General features: G+C 39.8%; 1 protein-coding gene across 1 annotated transcript in view; it reads left to right on the top strand.

The window, feature by feature from the left end:
- LOC128697360 (hemocytin) overlaps nt 1-23,242 on the top strand; it is a 444,623-nt gene that overhangs the window by 244,010 nt on the left and 177,371 nt on the right. The window contains exon 62 of the mRNA XM_070093851.1: nt 1,401-1,509. Coding sequence (XP_069949952.1) covers nt 1,401-1,509 — 109 coding nt within the window. The remainder of the gene's footprint in view (nt 1-1,400; nt 1,510-23,242) is intronic.

Raw genomic sequence — 23,242 nt, forward strand, 5'->3', positions numbered from 1 at the left:
GCAAGAATCTTCAATAAAGGTATGTAATGTTTATATTTATTTACCATTGTTTTCTGTATGTAAAACTATAATTATTCTTTAAAAAATTAATTTTTTGTGAATATTTTTGGGTGTCTGGAACAGATTAACCCTTTGACTGTTTTGGTCGTATATATACGACTTACGAGCCAGTGCTTCGGACATATTAATACACACAAATTCTAGCGGCTTCAAATCAAGCAGGAGAAAGCTGGTAGGCCCACATGTGAGAGAATGGGTCTGTGTGGTCAGTGTGCACCACATAAAAAAATCCTGCAGCATGCAGTGCATAATGAGAGAAAAAAAACGACTTTTATTAAAACACCGAATTTGAGGTGTATTTTCGTATGGTATTTATCATTGTATTCTCGTTTTCATGGTCTCAGGTGATAAAATGGAAAATATATTACAGAAATAGAGATGATTTTGATTAGTTTCACGATGAAAACGACCTTGAAATTGAGCTCAAAGTAGCGGAAATGTTTGATTTTTATCAATGTTCAGGAGTAAGCGAATCACACCACACGTCCAATACACGTCAACTAGGGAGTATAATATTCTTTCACTAGTGCACTGATATTATTTATACCATTTTTACAATACTGCATTAGTCTGCATAACAGTAAATTTTGTATTTTTTGTATGAATAAAAAATAAAAATAGAAAGCAGTAGTAATATAAGAGGGGCCTAGAGACGTGACTAATGAACAGAGGATATGTTATTTTAGTGCCAAGAATGTCTACATTGTTTATTCTGGACTCTATTTTGAAATTGGCATCTTTTTTAATTTGCATGAAATTGGCCAAATTGCCAATTTCTGACCACTTTATTGGGTAGTTCGAATCGGTAAATGGGCGGTTTCTTGTACTCAACTGATAGAAAAAATGGAGTTCTAAAGAAATAGCTATGAGTTTGGTCAACTGGAACCATGGAATTGGCCAAGAACAGGGCTCAAGTTCGGCAAAATCGCCAATGCGTATGTGTTTCCGAGACCGCTAACTCCGCGGGAGCATAATTCCGTGAGTTTTTGACCAAATTTCATACTTTTGGTGTCATTACCATTGGGAAAATATTCTCTTATCATTTCACAAGAAAAAATAATTTTTTTTTTCTTTCAAAAATTTTGTGACATAGAATGACAGTTTCAGAAAGGGGCCTGTGACAGTCAAAGGGTTAATTGTATTTGCATTATTTCTTATGGGAAATATTACTTTGGTTTTTGCATTTTTCAGATTTAGAACAACCTTCTGGAACGGATTAAGTACAAAATCCGGGGTTCCACTGTAACAGAAAAAACCAGTCACCCCCAGATTATTTTCTAGTCTTTCCTCCCTCCTTTGAAATGTTCTCCTGTGTATGTTAATACATTCTTATTTTATAGATATGAACCTGGGTCAGTATTTGAGACAACAGAGTGTGAAGAGTGTGAGTGCATCCTTGGAGGAGATGCTGAGTGTATCAAGAAACAATGTCCGATATGTAAAGATGCGGTAAGCCTACATAAATTTCATTCTCTGTTGACCAACATATTGAGAGCTGATAGGATGATCAGAGTGTCAACAGAGAAGCCTAGTCTCAAGCTGGGTCATGGGGGGCTGTAATCTCTGGAAAAGTCTCCAGAGTAACCTTCAGGAAACCTTTTAAGTAACCTTCAAGCAAACTTTATGTAACCTACAGATCCAAAAATACTGAAGTGGACCTGGAAGTGAAGATATACAGTTTAACCCTGGTAATACATAAATTAGTCAGTGGTACATAAAAATATATGCAAGGCAATTTTGGCAAGGTGCAGTCTATTTTAGCTAATTCTTAGTCACAAATGGCAAGAAAAACAACCCAGTTTAAAACACAAAATAACGGTGACAGGTTTTGGGATCAACTGTATAAAATCTTTAAAAATAAAATTTTGCACCTGGAGAAGAGAGAAGTGTAGAGGAGAGAGAGAAAAATTTTGGGAAATGTTGAGTGAGTGCATGGAGAGTTTTGAACCAAGTGAGAGAGTACTTGTGATTGGGGATCTCAATGCTAAAGTGGGTAAAAATGTTGTAGAGGGAGTAGTGGGTAAATTTGGGATGCCAGGGGTAAATGAAAATGGGAGCCTTTAATTGAACTATGTGTAGAAAGAGGTTTGGTAATAAGTAATACATATTTTATGAAAAAGAGGATAAATAAGTATATGAGATATGATATAGCACGTAATGAAAGTACAGTAGCTTGTTAGGTTATGTATTGGTAGATAAAAGGTTGATGGGTAGGCTTCAGGATGTACAGTGGTCCCCTGGTTATTGGCCACTTCTGTTATCGGCCAACTTGGTGATCAGCCAGTTTTTCAGCGCCTGGTTATCGGCCATTAATTTGGTAATCGGCCGTTTGGGACGCATCCGTCCACCGGCTGGGGCCGCTTGCGTGTCAGTTTGGCTGTGTCTCTCAGTGGCTGAGGAAGCTACTGCTCATACATCCAAACATTTTGCTTTTTTCCCATTGTAGTTTTGTGTTATTTTTGCAGTGAAACTGAAATAAGTAACCATGGCTCCAAAGAAATTTCCTGTGGTAAAGAAAGTGAGAAATGCCATAGAATTTAAATATGAAATGTAGCAGGCATGCAGGGAGTGTAGCAGGCATGCAAGGAGTGTAGCAGGCATGCAGTGAGTGTAGCAGGCATGCAGTGAGTGTAACAGGCATGCTGGGAGTGTAGCAGGCATGCTGGGAGTGTAGCAGACATGCAGGAAGTGTAGCAGGCATGCAGGAAGTGTAACAGGCATGCAGAAAGTGTAGCAAGCATGCTGGGAGTGTAACAGGCATGCAGGGAGTGTAGCAGACATGCAGGAAGTGTAGCAAGAATACAGGAAGTGTAGCAGGCATGCAGGAAGTGTAGCAAGCATGCAGGGAGTGTAACAGGCATGCAGGAAGTGTAGCAGACATGCAGGAAGTATAGCAGCCATGCAGGAAGTGTAGCAAGCATGCAGGGAGTTTAACAGACATGCAGAAAGTGTAGCAGACATGCAGGAGGCGTAGCAGGCATGCAGGGAGTGTAGCAAGGATGCAGGGAGTGTAGAAGGCATGCAGGAAGTGTAGCAAGCATGCAGGAAGTGTAGCAAACATGCAGGAAGTGTAGCAAGCATACAGGAAGTGTAGCTGGTCCTAGTGGCATTAAAAGACTAAGAAGGGAAGCAACCCCGGATAAGGACTTGGTACCCGAAGTCCTTGTGGAGGGGGATTCTCTTTCCAAACACTAAGCCCTCCCTCATTCCTCCTCCCTATCTTCCAGAAGCCAGCATTAGTCTTCAATAAAGGTATGTAATATTTATATAATTGTTAAAAAAATATATTTTTGTGAATATTTTTATCTGGAACGGATTAATTGTATTTCCATTAACCCTTTGATTGTCGCAACCCCAAATCCTGATTTGTCTCCTGGTGTTGCAAAATATTTGAAAAAAAAAAATCTTATGAAATGATAGAGAATCTTTTCCCGATTATAATGACACCAAAAGTATGAAAATTGATTGAAAACTTACGGAATTATGCTCTCACGAAGTTAGCGACCTCGGCGACATTTACGCATCAGCGATTTTGCCCACTTTGAGCTCTATTTTTGGCCAATTCCATTGTTCCAGTCCACCAAACTCATAGCTATTTCTTTAAAACTTCACTTGTTCTGTTGATTGAGTACAAGATACTGCCCATTTACCGATTTCAACTACCTAACAAAGTGATCAGAAATTGGCAATTTGGCCAATTTCACACAAATTAAAAAAAATGCCAATTTAAAAATAGGGTCCAGAATGAACAATGCAGACATTCCTGCCACTAAAATAACATTTTCTCTATTCATCAGTCACATCTCCAGGCCCCTGTTATAATACTCTTGCTTTCTAATTTTAATTTTTATTCAAACAAAAAATAGAAGATTTACTGTTATGCAGACTACTGCAGTATTGTAATAATTGCATAAATAATGTCAACCCATTCATGACTGCATATAAGAATGGCTAGTTGGACATTTATTGGACAATGACGTCATTTATTTACTCTTGAACATCGGCAAAGATCAAACATTTCTGCCACTTTGAGCTCCATTTCAAGATCCTTTTCATAATAAAACCAATCAGAATTACTTTTATTTTTATAAAATGTTTTCCAGTCTATCAAATGAGACCAAGAAAACAAGAATACATCTCAAAGTTGGCGTTTTAATCCAAAAACATGGTCGGAGTTTTTTTTTCTCATTATGCACTGTGTGCTGCAGGATTTTTTTTATTTGAAGCCGCTAGAGTTTTTGAGTAGTATATAGATGTCAAACACATTGGCTCACAAGACGTATATATGCGACCAAAGCAGTCAAAGGGTTAATTCTCGTGGGAAATACCATTAATTTGGTTTTCAGCCATTTCGGTTTTCAGCCTTCCTTCTGGAACGGATTATGGCTGATAACCGAGGGTCCACTATACATGTTTATAGAGGGGCAACGGATATATCAGATCATTATCTTAGAGGTTTTTGTGGCATTTATGGATTTGGAAAAGGCATATGACAGGGTGAATAGGGGGGCATGTGGCAGATGTTGCAAATGTATGGAATAAAAGGTAGGCTATTGAAAGTGATGAAAAGTTTTTACGAGGATAGTGAGGCTCAGGTTAGAGTGTGTAGGAGAGAGGGAGATTATTTCCCAGTAAAAGTAGACCTTAGACAAGGATGTGTGATGTCACCATGGTTGTTCAATATATTTACAAATGGGGTTGTAAGAGAAGTGAATGCTCAGGTGTTGGCAAGAGGTGTGGAGTTAAAAGATAATCTTACATATGGAATTTGTGCATGGGGATCAACAACATCCAATCACCTAAAACCCCTAATAACCCAGCAAAAGGCAGCAGTAGGAATGATAACAAATTCCCACTCCTGCCAGCATACTCTACCAATTTTCAAAAGTCTGAATCTGCTTACCATTAAGAACATCCATACTTATTCATGTGCCTACTACATACACAGAACAATACACGCAAACTTTTCCTCACCAACCTAAACAGGACACATGACCACAACACAAGACACAGATCTCTTTTTGATATACCTCGTGTCCATATCACACTGTGTAAAAACTCTATGCACATAAAGGGCCCCAAAATATGGAATTCATTACCAGAAGATGTTAAGTAACCCAGTCTGAAAATCAATTGAAGACTCTTCTCAAAAGCCACTTAATCACCCTAGACTAAATGCTATATACACAGTATACATTTACTCAACTATGTACTCCCACATCATAACTGAAACAATCACATTGAACCTTTTATCCATTGTTGACAGGAATATAATTGAATCATTGTTTTTCACAGAAGCATTTTAGAATATAAATACGTACATCTTTGTATAATACAAATTTTGATTCATTTATAATTAATATTCTACTGTACAACTATGAAATAATTACTTTCCTACTGTACAACTATGATATACTACTCCTTAGTATTAAGTAGAATGTAAGCCAATAATGTTAAGTTGGTCCATAATGCCAAGGCATAATAGAGGCTCTCTTTGTATTGCAACCCACTATTGTATATACACAATCTCGATGTACTGTTTGCAAAGACATTAAATAAATAAGTAAATAATCTAACAACACAAAGTGGAAGTTGTCACAGTTGCTCTTTACTGATGACACTGTGCTTTTGGGAGATTCTGAAGAGAAGTTGCAGAGGTTGGTGGATGAATTTGGTAGGTTATGTAAAAGAAGAAAATTAAAAGTGAATATTAGAAAGAGTAAGGTGATGAGATAACAAAAGATTGGATATCAGATTGGAGGGAGAGAGTATGAGGAAGTGAATGCATTCAGATAGCTAGGAGTGGACGTGTCAGCAGATGGGTCTATGAAAGATGAGGTGAATCAGAAATGACGAGGGGAAAAAGGCAAGTGGTGCACTTAGGAGTTTGTGGAGACAAAAAAACTTTGTCCATGGAAGCAAAGAGGGGAATATATGAGAGTATAGTTATACCAACGCTCTTATATGGGTGTGAAGCATGGGTGCTGAATGTTGCAACAAGGAGAAGGCTAGAGGTAGTGGCAATGTCGTGTCTGAGGGCAGTGTGGTTTGAATATAATGCAGAGAATTTGTAATTTGGAAATTAGGAGGAGGTGTGGGATTACCAAAACTATTATCCAGAGGGCTGAGGAGGGGTTGTTGAAGTGGTTCAGACATATGGGGAAGATGGAACAAAATAGGGGAGGATGGAACAAAATAGGGGAGGATGAAACAAAATAGAATGAGTTTGAGAGTGTATAAATCTGTAGCGGGGGGAAGGCAGGTAGAGGTCGGCCAAGGAAAGGTTGGAGGGAGGGGGTAATGGAGGTTTTGTGGATGAGGGGCTTGGATTTTCAGGAAGTGTGCGTGAGCATGTTAAATAGGAGTGAATGGAGATGAATGGATTTTGGGACCTGATGAGGTGTTGGAGTGTGAGCTGGGTAATATTTTGTGAAAGGATTCAGGAAAACCGGTTAGCCAAACTTGAGTCCTGGAGGTGGAAAGTACAATGCATTTTAAAGGATGGGTTTGGGATATTGGCTGTTTGGAGGGACATCTAAACTTTTGTATCTGAGCTCCTCTGCAAAGACAGTGATTATGTATGAATGATGATGAAAGTGTTTAATGATGGTGAAAGTTTTTTTTTCTTTCTTTTTGGGTCACCCTGCCTCAGTGGGAAACGGCCAACGTGTTAAAAAAAAAAAGTCCGAATGAGGTAGCATTTAAGGAAACTTAGTTCGTGGAAAAGAGACAGAGAGGGTAAGAAAGATGCAGGATTAGCAGTGTGAGTAAAAGAAAGACTACAAGCTACAGATGTTTTAATATAAAAAGTAATATTTTGCATTCCAATTTCTCTGCTTAACATTCACACCACACATTGCACTCAGATGTGACATTTCCACTGCCTCCAGCCTCCTTCTCACTAAAATGTTGAAAGGCCATGCCTCACACCTTTATAAAAGAGTTGGTATCACTTCACTCTGGTACATTTCCCTTTTTGTTTCTATACAAAAGCTTCCTTCTGTCCACAGATGCCTCAGCACACCACCTTCCTTTTTCTCTTCATCTGTTCTATGTATCAATTAGCTTTCATAGACTCATTTACTAACATGTGTAATGTCTACTCTCTTATATCTAAATACATTCACTTCCCCCATACTCTCTCCCTCCAATCTGATATTGAATCTGTCATTACCTAGACATTTTTTTTTTTGTTACTCTCATCGCCTTGTTCTTTTCATTGTTCACATTCAATTTCCTTCTTTTACATACCCTCCCAAATTCCTCCACCTATGGAACTTCTCTTCAGAATCTCCCAAAAGAACTGTCATCAGCAAATGGCAATTATGACACCTCCCGCTTTGGATCAGATCCAATATATTTTAATCCCGTACCTCTGCACAACACCCTAACATTTTTTTTCATAACCCTATCTATAAATCTGTTGAAGAATGGTGACTCTCAAAATTGTTTCCAGGTAACCTCCATTAACCCTTTGACTGTCGATGGGCCCAATCCTGAAGTGTCTCCTGGTGTCGCAAAATATTCGAAAAAAGAAAAATTATTTTTTCTTATGAAAATGTTTAGATTATTTTTCTGATTGTTTTAGTCCCCCCAAAAAAAAATTTCCCATCAGTACTTACCGAGATATAGAGGCATGAAGTTTGCAGAAAATGAGCCGCGTATGGCAACAGCGGCGACTGCCGCTCACCCGGTAAACTTTAGTTTACTTGTATTTGAAGGTTTGTTGTTTTTTTCACTATTTTATTTTTTCACATAACTTATGTGGCCTGTGAGACCAAAGTAAGGTGCAATGTACATATATACACTCGTTGTATACAACACAATAAGCACACAAACATAATTATCAATATATTGTTTACAAAACTTGTTTACAAAAACAAACAATACAAAAAATTGTTTATTACTATTGTTCTATAATATATATACCAATATACAGTCACTGAACATACTCCTAGAAGTTCTGCAGCTTGTGGAACTCTGTGAAACATGGTGTCATACACAGTGGTGTTTTACACTCTTACACATAAAACATGGTGTCATACACAGTGGTGTTTTACACTCTTACACATAAAACATGGTGTCATACACAGTGGTGTTTTACACTCTCACACATAAAACATGGTGTCATACACAGTGGTGTTTTACACTCTCACACATAAAACATGGTGTCATACACAGTGGTGTTTTACACTCTTACACATAAAACATGGTGTCACATGGTGTTTTACACTCTCACACATAAAACATGGTGTCATACACAGTGGTGTTTTACACTCTCACACATAAAACATGGTGTCATACACAGTGGTGTTTTACACTCTCACACACATACACTCTCACACATAAAACATGGTGTCATACACAGTGGTGTTTTACACTCTCACACATAAAACATGGTGTCATACACAGTGGTGTTTTACACTCCTCACACATAAAACATGGTGTCATACACAGTGGTGTTTTACACTCCTCACACATAAAACATGGTGTCATACACAGTGGTGTTTTACACTCCTCACACATAAAACATGGTGTCATACACAGTGGTGTTTTACACTCCTCACACATAAAACATGGTGTCATACACAGTGGTGTTTTACACTCCTCATGGTGTCATACACAGTGGTGTTTTACACTCTCACACATAAAACATGGTGTCATACACAGTGGTGTTTTACACTCTCACACATAAAACATGGTGTCATACACAGTGGTGTTTTACACTCTCACACATAAAACATGGTGTCATACACAGTGGTGTTTTACACTCTCACACATAAAACATGGTGTCATACACAGTGGTGTTTTACACTCCTCACACATAAAACATGGTGTCATACACAGTGGTGTTTTACACTCTCACACATAAAACATGGTGTCATACACAATGGTGTTTTACACTCTCACACATAAAATCAGTGTGTGTGCATTTTTGTTGAATTTTTTTTTTATGTGCAAAGACAAAACACCTCGTCTGAGCAGTTTTCTTCAAAGTATTAGCAGGCAGTTGTGTTATGTAGTTATCCTAGGTAAATGGTCGTGTGTCATCATTCCTTCCTAATTTCCTTCATTCCTTTCCTACCTGGAGGCTACCTGGAGGGCATTCCACCTCTCTTCCTACATTCCTTCATCTGTCCTTCATTACTTTTTTCCTTCCTTTCATCTAGTCCTTCCTTCATTCCTGCCTTCCCTTCTTGCTTCTGGTTTCTATAATATATATACACATATATAGTCACTAGATACTTTCATAAAACTGCTATTATCACCCTTCAGCAAGCTTGTCTTGTGTGCGAGTGTGTGGCTTATAATTGTTTTGAGTCAGGAGTCGGCAGCTGTCAAAATGACATATTGTCTCATTAGTCACTCCCCCTACCGCCTGTCAAAACAATGGGGTCGGATGCTGCTTCCCCCTCCATTCTATCTAATTATCTTTCTCCCTCATTCTATCTCTTTCAATCTGTCTCTCTTTCTCTCTCTCTGTCTATCTCTGTCTCACAGGTACACATAAATACAACTATACATAGTGTAAATTACCTAGGATAACCCAAAAAATCCAGACAAAGTGCTATACTCTGCTTGAAGATGTGAGTAAACGTGATGATGACACAGTCTTGTGGCTCTCTCTGAGACAGAGCTAGACGGATAGACAGGGAGTTTGGCAGACAGACAAATAGACAGACAGACAAATGTTTGTTCGTCGTCATCTTCTCCTCCTCCTCCTCCTCCTCCTCCTCCTCCTCCTTCTCCTCCTCCTCCTTCTCCTCCTCCTCCTCCTCCTCCTCCTCCTCCTTCTCCTCCTTCTCCTCCTCCTCCTCCTTCTTCTCCTCCTCCTCCTCCTCCTCCTCCTCCTCTCCTCCTCCTCCTCCTCCTCCCTCCTCCTCCCTCCTCCTCCTCCTCCTTGCTCTTGACAGATGGACAGCTGCCCCCCTCCCTCCACCCTCATTTACGCTCATCAAAGGTCAGCTCTTATCAGATGTTATCTCCCCTTATCTTGTCACTGTCATGGGGTGAACTGTTTTCATGCCTCAAGGGAACATATTATTACATATTATTATTATTAGGTATTAGGTATTATTATTATTCTTATTCTTCTTCTTATTCTTCTTATTCTTCTTCTTATTCTTCTTCTTCTTCTTCTTCTTCCTCCTCCTCCTCCCTCCCACCTCCTCCCTCCTTCTTCCTCCTCCCTCCTTCTTCCTCCCTCCCTCCTTCCTCCTCCTCCCTCCCACCTCCTCCCTCCTTCTTCCTCCTCCCTCCTTCTTCCTCCTCCCTCCTTCTTCCTCCTCCCTCCTTCCTCCTCCTCCCTCCTTCCTCCTCCTCCCTCCTTCCTTCCTCCTTCCTCCTTCCTCCTTCTTCCTCCTCCTCTTCTTCCTCCTCCTCTTCTTCCTCCTCCTCTTCTTCCTCCTCCTCTTCCTCCTCCTCCTCTTCTCCTCCTCCTCCTCCTCCTCCATTGCTTTTGGTCTCAAACTCCTCGAAATCATGAAATTGATCTTCATTGACACTTCCATCTGTGTTAGAGCATCACTTGGGAAGAGAAGAGTCCCAGATTTGCAGGGAAGTCACATATTTCTTACCGCTAGACATGCTGAAAAAGGACGACTGAAATGGTATTCCCACAATGCACCACTGGCTCCCCGATTTTTTTTATATGGTGCACACTGACCATGGAGACCCATTCTCTCACATGTGGGCCTACCAGCTTTCTCCTGCTTGATTTGAAGCCGCTAGAATTTATGCGTATAGATACGTCAAACACGGTATCTCCTATGACGTACATATACGACCGCGACAGTCAAAGGGTTAAACTCATATTACAAGGTAATTACATTCCTGAAAATGCCGTGTTAAATAAATCTGTGTTATAGAAGGGAAGAACTTGTGAGGAAAATAGGGTCATGTTTCTAAGAGCCCCAAAGGCCAAACAACTTTTTTAGACCTCAGATCCTACAAAATAAAGAGTGAATATGTACTGTGTTCCACAATCAGCTCTCCTTGCACTGTATCATTCACTCATCTACCCACATATGAAATTTGTGCATGGGATCAACAGCATTAAATCATCTAAGACCACTAATAACCCAGCAAAGGCTACAGTCAGAATGATAACAAATTCCCACTCCCAACAGCATCGCCACCAATATTCAAAAGTCTAAAACTCCTCACCGTTAAGAACATCCATACTTATTCATGTGCCTACTACATACAAAACACTACACTCAAACATAAACCTCCCTCAAACTTCTCCTACCAACCTTAACAGGATGCCGACCACAACACGAGACACAGATCTTTTTTTGATGTACCCTATGTCCATATCTCACTGTGTAAAACTCTATGCACAAAGGGCCCCAAAATTTGAATTCATTCCCAGTAAATACTAAAGTAACCAGGTCTAAACACCAATTTAAGGCTCTTCTCAAAAACCACCTACTTACCCAATTGTAGCATTCTCATACGGTAAACTACTTTCAGCAACTCACAATGTTATATTTTCATAATATAAATTCAATGTTTATTATTGAAACTATTGTAATTAAAGTAAAATTACTGTCAACTATAAATAAAAATGAAGAAGTACAACTTAAGCAAACTATGATAAATTTCTTCAGTATTAAGAGTCTGTAAGCCATTAAATTAAGTCTGCCCATAATGCCTAGGCATGATGGTTGCTCTCTTTGCACTGCAACTCATTATTGTAACTTCATAATATCAATGTAATCTTGCAAAGAAATAAATTTTGTGTATTTTGTTTGTAATTGTAGTACATTGGTGTGATATGTTGTTTTTACTGCTTAAGAATACAAATGCAACAGAAATAATTTTTTTTTCAACATGTCAGCCGTCTCCTCCCGAAGCAGGGTGACCAAAAGAAAGAAAAACTTTATCATCATTCAACACTTTCACCATCACTCATACATAATCACTGTTCTTGGCAGAGGCACTCAGATACAACAGTTTAGATATCCCTCCAAACTGCCAATATCCTAAACCCCTCCTTTAAAGTGCAAGCACTGTACAGTGGACCCCATATGATGGCATCACATAGCGATTATTTCGCATACCGCTTACTTTAATTGCAAAAATTTTGCCTCACATACGCTAAAAACCCGCTTACGATTTCGTCCGAGGCGGCGTCAATGTGCGGCCTGAGCCACGCTCCATGTTCCGCCGGTGGCATTGTTTACCAGCCAGCCTCCGCGGTAACATCCAAGCATACAATCGGAATATTTCATTATTACAGTGTTTTGGTGCTTTTTCTGGAAAATAAGTGACCATGGGCCCAAGAAAGCTTCTAGTGCCAACCCTACAGCAATAAGGGTGAGAATTACAATAGAGATGAAGAAAAGATCATTGATAAGTATGAAAGTGGAGTGCATGTCTCCGAGCTGGCCAGGTTGTATAATAACCCCAATCAACCATCGCTACTATTGGTGGTACAGCTGCTGCTGCTGCTGCACTGTCAGCTGCTGCTGCTGTAACGTTGTTGGTGTGGCTTATGAGAATACCAAGAAACAATTAACCCCAGAGATTTGCCACCAGGATAACCCAAAAGTCAGTGTCATTGAAGACTGTCTAACTTATTTCCATTGGGGTCCTTAATCTTGTCTCCCAGGATGCAACCCACACAAGTCGACTAACACCCAGGTGAACAGGGAAAAATGCCTGGAACTAGTGCTCATATTAGTGAATTTAAAGCCAGCAAAGGTTGGTTTGAGGAGATTTAAGAATCGTATGCATACACAGTGTGATAAGGCCTGTTCTGGAAGAAAATGCCAAACAGGACCTACAGTACTCAGGAGGAAAAGGCACTCCCAGGACACAGTGTCTCATCAGTCATTGCTGCATCTTCAATAAGGTAAGTGTCATTTATTCTTCATTTAGTAGACTAGTACATGCACAATATATACTGTGCATTACTACTCTACTATTGTGCATGTATCCTTCTCTTTGTGTGTGGAAAATGTATATTTCATGTGGTAAAATTTTTTTCATACTTTTGGGTGTCTTGCAGGATTAATTTTATTTCCATTATTTCTTATGGGAAAAATTCATTCGCATAACGATTATTTAGCATAACAATTACCCCTCTTGCAGTTAAAATCGTTAACCGAGGTCCACTGTACTTTCCATTTCCAGGACTCAAGTCTGGCTAACTAGTTTCCTGAATCGCTTCACAAAATATTACCCTGCTCACACTCCAACAGTTAGTCACGTCCCAGAAACCATTCGTCTCCATTCACTCCTATCTAACATGCTTGCTGGAAGTCCAAGCCCCTTGCCCAAAACCTCCTTTACCTCCCACCAACCTTTTCATACCATCACAATCATCTCTTTCTTATCATTCGTAGTACAACCATGCACATTCAAACATCCCACTTTGACGGTTTTCTTATTTTTCTTTTTAGTAGGCTGTATGGGAAAGGGTTACTAGCCCATTTCTCTTGGCATTTGAGTTGACTTTACAACACGCATGGCTCACGGGGGAAAGATTCTTTTTCCCCTTTCCCCCATGGTTTAAAAAGGAAAAAAAGAACAAGAACATAGTAAAATCAAAAAAAACCAGATGAGTGTATATACAAAAACTTTAAAGGGCATGGATGTACCAAATGAAGTAGAAGAGAAGCATCCTGAAATCTTCATTTTTTTCCTTTTCTTTCAAAAAAACCTGCATCCCCCCAAGGCAGGGTGGAAAAAAGAAAAACAAATTTTCCCTTTTTTTTAAATTTAGAAATTTTTGGGAGAAGGGGTTTCCTTGCCCCTGGCTTTTATCCCCTTTTCAACAAAATGGCTTACGGAGGAAGAATTTGCCACCCCCCCTGGAGATAAGGGGAAAAAACAAAAAGAAGAACTAGAAAAAGCCAGGGTCGGGTTTATATAGTTCAGATGGGAAAACCCTAAATGTAAGTAGAAGTAGCAAGACGCCTGAAATCTTGCATGTGTATGAGACAAAAGACAAAATCCCCCATCATGTAAAACAAATACAGGTTTCCCTTTTTACACTCCGGGGACAGTAGTCCCTTTGGAATGGTTGCTGTCTAACCTCCAAAATTTACAAAAAATAATTTCCAACAAACCAGCCATATCCCACGGGAAAGGTTCCCAAAAGAAAAAAAAATTTCCTTTTTTAAAATTTATACAGGAAAAGGGGGGAAAAAGCCTTTTCTGGTTTTTAGTTCCTCATATACGATGGCACTGAGGAAAATTCTTTCCCACTTCCCCATGGAGGTAAGATAAAAAAAACAAGAACAAGAACTAATAGTAGTGGGTTGGTGTGCAACCACCCAGGGAGGTACATGTCCCCAAGTGGTGAAAAAAGACCTTAATTTTTTTACAGATGGTAGGATTCTGTTCTTTTCTGTCTCAAAAATTTGCAAGATTAAGTACTCTTTTTTTTCTAATTAGGTCACACACATTGTACCGTTTATTTATACACCCCATCTGAGTTTTTTGATTTTATTTTAAATTTGTCTTGTTCTTATTTTTTCCCTTTTTTATATCCGGGGAAGGGGGAAAAGAATTTTTCCCTTAAGCTTTTTTGTAAAGTCAACTAAAAAAACGGGGGCAATGAATAACCCCCTTTTTCCCGTAATAATTACTAAGAAGACTAAGAAGAAGAAAATTGTCAAAAATGGGGGTCTGAATGTGCATGGATGTTGTGAATGATAAGAGATGATTGTGGATGTTATGAATGAGAAGAAGCTGGATGTCCCCTTTTAAAAGAAAAAAATAAAAAAGGGGGGGAGAATTTAGTGGGGGGAAAATAAATGGGTTTTTTGGGGGGGTTTAAAGAGTTAGAGCTAAGAAAAATGCTAATGTTGAAGGATAAGCTATGGCAGGAAAAAGGGGGTATTGATTAATTCAAGGTTATTTGGGGAAAAAAAAGGTTGGGTGTGAAAAGTGGGTTTAAAAACAGTATATGCACCTGGAAAAAGGGATGTGAAGTGAGAGAGATTTTGGGGAAAGTTAGGAAAGGGGAGTTTTGAAACCCAATGGAGAGTACTTGTGGTTGGGGGGTTTCAATGTTAAAATTGGAAAATGTTGTGGAGGGTAGTAGGAAATTTGGGGTGCCAAGGGTAAATGAAAAAGGGACCTTTTTTTGAGCTTTGTAGAAAGGGTTTGGGAATAAGTAATGTATATTTTTGAAAAAAAGGATAAATAAATATCAAAATATGAAAAAATAATGAAAGTGTTTTTTGATTGTATTTGGGTAAAGGTTGATGGAGGCTCAGGATTACATGTTTATAGAGGCCCCCATATGGGGTCATTATTTGGTAAACAGTTAGAGTAAGAGGTGATGGGACAAAAGAAAATGGAACAACATGTAAGAGAGAGGTGAAAATTTTAAAAAATAAGGGGAGGAAGTTGGGGGAGATATAAACAACTATTGGCAAAAGGGGGGCTGTAAGTATGGTGTGGGGGGGTTTAAAAAGGGGTTGGGAATAGTTTTAAAAATGCAGTATTAGAATGGGGCAAAAGTTTGTGGTTATAGGGGGGTGGGTGCAGGAGGAAAGAGGAGCAATTGGTGGAATGATGAAGTAAAGGGTGGATCAAAGAGAAAAGGTAGCTATGAGAGGTTTTACAAAGCAGAAGGGTTATAAGAAGATCAGAGTATATGGAGAAAAGAAAGGTGAAGAGGGGTGAGAGAGTGCAAAGGAGAGCAGATGATAGAGGGGGAGAGCACTGTCAAGAAATTTTAATGAAAATAAGAAAAATTTGGAGTGAGTTAAACGGGTTTAAAGAAAGCCTAGGGATTAATGGATTTGTCATAAAACAGTAGGGGGGTTAGTAGATGGGAGATGGAGGTATTGGGTAGATGCGAGGGAATATTTTGAGGAAATTTAAATGTCGGGAAGAAAGGGGAGGATAATTTCATGCATTGGCCAGGAGGTATACCATCTTTTAGGAGTAGAAGAGCAGGATGTGAGTGTGGGGAGGTCGTGAGGCATTACGTAGAATGAAAGAGGGTAAAGCAGCTGAAACTGATGGGATCATGACAGAAATGTTAAAAGCAGGGCCGATGTAGTGTTAGAGTGGTTGGTATTTTTGTTTAATTAATGTATGAAGGAGGGGAAGGTACCTAGGGATCGGCAGAGAGCATGTATAGTTCCTTTATATAAAGGGAAGAGGGACAAAAGAGATTGTAAAAATTATAGAGGAATTAGTTTAGTGAGTATACCAGGAAAAGTGTACGGTAGGGTTATTATTGAAAGAATTAGAGGTAAGACAAAATGTAGGATTGCAGATGAGCAAGGAGGTTTTAGAGTTGGTAGGGGATGTGTATATCAAGTGTTTACATTGAAGCATATATATGAACAGTATTTAGATAAGGGTAGGGAAGTTTTCATTGCATTTATGGATTTAGAAAAGGCATATGATAGTGGATAGGGGAGCAATGTTGCAGAAGTTGCAAGTACAGTGGACCCCCGGTTAACGATTTTAATCCGTGCAAGAGGGGTAATTGTTATGCGAAATAATCGTTATGTGAATTAATTTTCCCCATAAGAAATAATGGAAATAAAATTAATCCGTGCAAGACACCCAAAAGTATGAAAAAATTTTTTTACCACATGAAATATTAATTTTAATACACACAAACTGAAAAAGGCATGCACACTTACATGACACTTACTTTTATTGAAGATCTGGTGATGATTGATGGGATGGGAGGAGGGGGAGAGCATTATCTTCTTACTGTTTAGAAGGGGAATCCCCTTCCATTAGGACTTGAGGTAGTAAGTCCTTTTCTGGGGTTACTTCCCTTCTTCTTTTAATGCCACTAGGGCCAGCTTCAGAGTCACTGGACTTCTTTCGCACAAGATATCTGTCCATAGTGGCCTGTACCTCTCGTTCCTTTATGACTTGCCTAAAGTGTTTCACAACATTGTCAGTGTAATAATCACCAGCACGGCTTGCAATAGCTGTGTGAGGGTGATTTTCATCCATGAAGGTTTGCACTTCAAGCCACTTTGCACAGATTTCCTTTATCTTTGTAGTAGGCAACTTCTTCAATTTCTCTCTCCCCTCCTCTGAACCAGTTTCCCCAGGTCTGGCCTCTTGCTCTTGAAGTTGATCTATCAGCTCATCAGTGGTTAGTTCTTCATTGTCCTCCTCCACCAACTCTTCCACATCCTCCCCACTAACCTCCAACCCCAAGGACTTTCCCAATGCCACAATGGATTCCTCAACTGGCATAATCCTCTCAGGGTTAGCCTCAAACCCTTCAAAAACCCCTTTTGTCAACACATTCTGGCCACAGTTTCTTCCAAGCAGAGTTCAAGGTCTTCTTAGTCACTCCCTCCCAAGCCTTACCTATAAGGTTTACACAATTGAGGATATTAAAGTGATCTCTCCAAAACTCTCTTAGGGTCAGTTGAGTTTCTGAGGTCATTACAAAGCACCTTTCAAACAGAGCTTTTGTGTACAGTTTCTTGAAGTTGGAAATAACCTGCTTTTCCATGGGCTGCAGGAGAGGAGTGGTATTAGGAGGCAAAAACTTCACCTTAATGAAGCTCATGTCCCCATAAAGTCGCTCTGCCACGTCTGTAGGATGACCAGGGGCATTGTCTAACACCAGGAGGCACTTAAGGTGTAATTTCTTTTCAGTTAGGTAATCTTTCACATTGGGGGCAAATGCATGGTGTAACCAGTTATAGAAAAATTCCCTAGTGACCCATGCCTTACTGTTTGCCCTCCACAGCACACACAAATTATCCTTGAGGACATTCTTTTGCCTGAACGCTCTGGGAGTTTCAGAGTGATACACTAATAAAGGCTTCACTTTGCAATCACCAGTAGCATTGGCACACATCAACAAAGTAAGCCTGTCTTTCATAGGCTTATGTCCTGGGAGTGCCTTTTCCTCCTGAGTAATGTAGGTCCTGCTTGGCATTTTCTTCCAGAACAGGCCTGTTTCATCACAATTAAACACTTGTTCAGGTTTCAGTCCTTCAGTTTCTATGTACTCCTTGAATTCCTGCACATATTTTTCAGCCGCTTTGTGGTCCGAACTGGCAGCCTCACCATGCCTTATCACACTATGGATGCCACTACGCTTCTTAAATCTCTCAAACCAACCTTTGCTGGCCTTAAATTCACTCACATCATCACTAGTTGCAGGCATTTTTTTAATTAAATCGTCATGCAACTTCCTAGCCTTTTCACATATGATCGCTTGAGAGACGCTATCTCCTGCTAGCTGTTTTTCATTTATCCACACCAATAAGAGTCTCTCAACATCTTCCATCACTTGCGATCTTTGTTTCGAAAACACAGTTAAACCTTTGGCAACAACAGCTTCCTTGATTGTCTTTTTGGTGCCCACAATAGTAGCGATGGTTGATTGGGGTTTCTTGTACAACTTGACTAGGTCGGCAATACGCACTCCACTTTCATACTTATCAATGATCTCTTTCTTCATTTCAATGGGTATCCTTACCCTTATTGGTGTACGGTTGGCACTAGAAGCTTTCTTGGGGCCCATGGTCACTTATTTTCCAGAAACACCACCGAAAACACTGTAATAATACGAAATATTCCGAGTGTATGCTTGGATGTTAGCGCGGAGGCTGCTTGGTAAACAATGGCACGGGCGGCACATGTGAGGCTGGGTGAGGGCGCACATTGGACGCGTCTCGGACGAAAATCAGTGAGCGGGTTTTTAATCGGTATGCGCGGCAAAAATTTTGCGATTAAAGTAAGCGGTATGCGAAATAATCGCTATGTGATGCCATCGTTATGCGGGGGTCCACTGTACAGTGGAACCTCAAAAATCGAACTGCTCCCAACACAACCAATTATGTAAGTGTATTTTTGTAAGTGCTTTTATAAGTGTATTTTTGAGGGTCTGAAATGGACTAATCTAATTTACATTATTCCTGATGGGAATAAATTCATTCGGTAAAGGCACTCGAACAGCCTTCTGGACCGAAAAAAGTTCGATATTTGAGGTTCCACTGTATATGGAATAGGTAGTAAGTTACTAAATGCTGTAAAAAGTTTTTAAGAGGATACTGAGGCTCAGGTTAGGGTGTGTAGAAGAGAGGGAGACTACTTCCCGGTAAAAGTAGGTCTTAGACAGGGATGTGTAATGATGTCACAATGGTTGTTTAATATATTTATAGATGGGGTTGTAAAAGAAGTAAATGCTAGGGTGTTTGTTAGAGGGGTGGGATTAAATTATTAGGAATCAAACACAAAATGGGAATTGACACAGTTACTTTTTGCTGATGATATTGTGCTTATGGGAGATTCTAAAGAAAAATTGCAAAGGTTAGTTGACGAGTTTGGGAGAGTGTGTAAAGGTAGAAAGTTGAAAGTGAATATAGAAAAGAGTAAGGTGATGAGGGTATCAAATGATTTAGATAAAGAAAAATTGGATATCAAATTGGAGAGGAGGAGTATGGAAGAAGTGATTTTTTTTTTTTTTTTCAACAAGTCGGCCATCTCCCACCGAGGCAGGGTGACCCAAAAAAAGAAAGAAAATCCCCAAAAAGAAAATACATTCATCATCATTCAACACTTTCAGCACACTCACACATTATCACTGCTTTTGCAGAGGTGCTCAGAATACAACAGTTTAGAAGCATATACATATAAAGATACACAACATATCCCTCCAAACTGCCAATATCCCAAACCCCTCCTTTAAAGTGCAGGCATTGTACTTCCCATTTCCAGGACTCAAGTCCGACTATATGAAAATAACCGGTTTCCCTGAATCCCTTCACTAAATATTACCCTGCTCACACTCCAACAGATCGTCAGGTCCCAAGTATCATTCGTCTCCATTCACTCCTATCTAACATGCTCATGCACGCTTGCTGGAAATCCAAGCCCCTCGCCCACAAAACCTCCTTTACCCCCTCTTTCCAACCCTTTCGAGGACGACCCCTACCCCTCCTTCCTTCCCCTATAGATTTATATGCTTTCCATGTCATTCAGATATTTTCAGATATTTGGGAGTTGACATGTCAGCGGATGGATTTATGAAAGATGAGGTTAATCGTAGAATTGATGAAGGAAAAAAGGTGAGTGGTGCGTAGAGGTATGTGTGGAGACAAAAAACGTTATCTATGGAGGCAAAGAAGGGAATGTATGAAAGTATAGTAGTACCAACACTCTTATATGGGTGTGAAGCTTGGGTTGTAAATGCTGCAGCGAGGAGACAGTTGGAGGCAGTGGAGATGTCCTGTCTAAGGGCAATGTGTGGTGTAGATATTATGCAGAAAATTTGGAGTGTGGAAATTAGAAGACGGGGTAAAGTTAATCAAAGTATTCTTCAGAGGGCTGAAGAGGGGGTGGTGAGGCGGGTTGGTCATTTAGAGAGAATGGATCAAAGTAGAATGACAGGGAGAGCATATAAATCTGTAGGGGAAAGAAGGTGGGGTAGGGGTTATCCTCAAAAAGGTTGGAGGGAGGGGGGTAAAGGAGGTTTTGTGGGTAAGGGGCTTGGACTTCCAGCAAGCGTGCACGAGTGTGTTAGGAGTAAATGGAGATGAATGGTATTTGGGTCCCGACGAGCTGTTGGAGTGTGAGCAGGGTAATATTTAGTGAAGGGATTCAGGGAAACCTGTTATTTTTATATAGCCGGGCTTCAGTTCTGGAAATGGGAAGTACAATGCCTGCACTTTAAAGGAGGTGTTTGGGATATTGGCAGTTTGGAGGGATATGTTGTGTGTCCTTATACATATATGCTTCTAAACTGTTGTATTCTGAGTACCTCTGCAAAAACATTGAATATATGTGAGTGAGGTGAAAGTGTTGAGTGATGATGAAAATATTTTCTTTTTGGGGATTTTCTTTCTTTTTGGGTCACCCTGCCTCGGTGGGAGATGGCTGACTTGTTAAAAAAAAAACTAATAATAGAAGAAAATCCTGAGGGGTGTGTATATATATGCTTGTACATGCATGTGCAGTGTGGCCTAAATGTGTGTAGAAGTAGCAAGATGAACCTGGAATTTTGCATGTAAATGAGACAGAAAAAAGACACCAACAATCCTACCATCATGTAAAACGGTTACATGCTTTCCTTTTACACTCACTTGGCAGTACAGTAGTACCTCCCTAAGCAGTTGCTGTCTACCAACCTACAACCTACAAAATAATATTTACCTTAAATTGTGGTTGCTGGTGTATGTCAGTGATTATGAAGAGAGTGGAGATGCATGATATGGGCTGAGGTGGATGGTTATTGGTTGTCAGCAGAAGTGGATGGTTGAGGTTCTGCTACTAAAGTCAGTGTAAAAGAATTAACTACAGAAGGCCATAACTTTCCCCAGCCTGCATGTAACCCATTGAGGGTCAAGACACCCAATCCTTAACTCACTCTCAGGGTCGAAAAATTAAAAAAAAAAAATGATTTTTTCTTAGGAAGTGATAGAGTATTTTTTCCCAATGGTAATGACACCAAAAGTACGAAATTTGATGGAAAATTTATACACTTATGCTCTAGTGAAGTTAGCAATATCAGCGATTTCGCCCACTTTGATCCCTATTTTTGACCAATTCCATTGTTTCGGCTAAAATCATAGCTGTTTCATTATAACTCCATTTGTTCTGTCGATTGAGTACAAGAAACTGCCCATTTACTGATTTCAACTACCCAATAAAGTGGTCAGAAATTGGCAATTTGGTCAATTTCAACCAAATTTCAAAAGATGCCAATTTCAAAATAGGGTCCAGAATAAACAGCGTAGACATTCCTGGCACTAAAGTAACATTTTCTGTTCATTAGTCACATCTCAAGGCCCCACTTATACTACTCTAGCTTTCCATTTTGAATTTTTATTCTCACAGAAAATAGAAGATTTATTGTTATGCAGACTACTGCAGTATTGTAAAAATGGTATAAATAATATCAGCGCGTGTGAAAGAATATGAGACTCACCAGTTGACATGTATTGGATGCTTGGCATGATTTGTTTACTCTTGAATTCAATATCAGCAAAAATCGAGCATTTCCGCTACTTTGAGCTCCATTTCAAGCTACAGTGGACCCTCGACCAACGATTTTAATCCGTTCCAGAGAACTTGTCCTTAGCCGAATTTATCGTTAGCTGACTTAATTTTCCCATTAAGAAATAATGGAAATCCAATTACATCCGTTCCAGACACCCAAAAGTATGAAAAAAAAAATATTTTCAAATGAAATAACATTTTCCTACAGAGAAAACAATTATACATGCACAATAAATACTGCATGAAGAATAAATGACACTTACCTTTATTGAAGATGTAGTGATGAGATGGGAGGAGGGAGGATGATGGTGGTGTACTATTGTTTGGAAGGGGAATCCCCTTCCATAAGGACTTTAGGTACCAAGTCCTTTTCTGGGGTTACTTCCCTTCTTTTTTTAATGCCACTGGGAACAACTTGATAGTCACTGGACCTCTGTCGCACCAAAAATCTTTCCATAGAGCTCTGTACCTGGCGCTCCATTAAGATTTTCCTAAAATGGGCCACAACATTGTCATTGTAAAAGTCACCTTCACGGCTTGCAATAGCTGTGTCAGGGTGATGTTCTTCCATAAAGGTTTGCACTTCAACCCACTTTGCAAAAATATCCTTACTCGTTGAAGAAAGCAACTTCCTCCATTTCTCTCTCCCCTCCTCTGAAGCAGTTTCCTCAGTTGTGGTCTCTTGCTGTTGCAGATGTTCTTGCAGCTCATCAGTGGTTTGTTCTTCATCGTTGTTCTCCACCAACTCTTCCACGTCCTCCCCACTAACCTCCAACCCCATGGACTTCCCCAATGACACAGCAGATTCCACAACTGGCATAGGCTCCTCAGGGTTAGCCCTAAACCCTTCAAAATCCCTCTCTTGTACACATTGTGGCCACAATTTCCTCCAAGCAGAGTTCAAGGTCCTGCTAGTCACTCCCTCCCAAGCCTTACCTATAAGGTTTATGCAACTGAGGATACTAAAGTGATCTTTCCAAAACTCTCTTAGGGTCAGTTCAGTGTCTGAGGTCACTTCAAAGCACTTTTGAAACATTGCTTTGGTGTACAGTTTTTTGAAATTTGAAATGACCTGCTGATCTATGGGCTGGAGGAGAGGAGTGGTATTAGGAGGCAAAAACTTCACTTTTATGAAGCTCAATTCCCTCACAATTTGCTCTGGCAAGTCTGAAGGATGAGCAGGAGCACTGTCTAATACCAGGAGGCACTTGAGGTCCAATTT

The sequence above is a fragment of the Cherax quadricarinatus genome, chromosome 44 (genome assembly GCF_038502225.1).
Source record: "Cherax quadricarinatus isolate ZL_2023a chromosome 44, ASM3850222v1, whole genome shotgun sequence".
In the NCBI taxonomy this organism is placed as follows: domain Eukaryota; kingdom Metazoa; phylum Arthropoda; class Malacostraca; order Decapoda; family Parastacidae; genus Cherax; species Cherax quadricarinatus.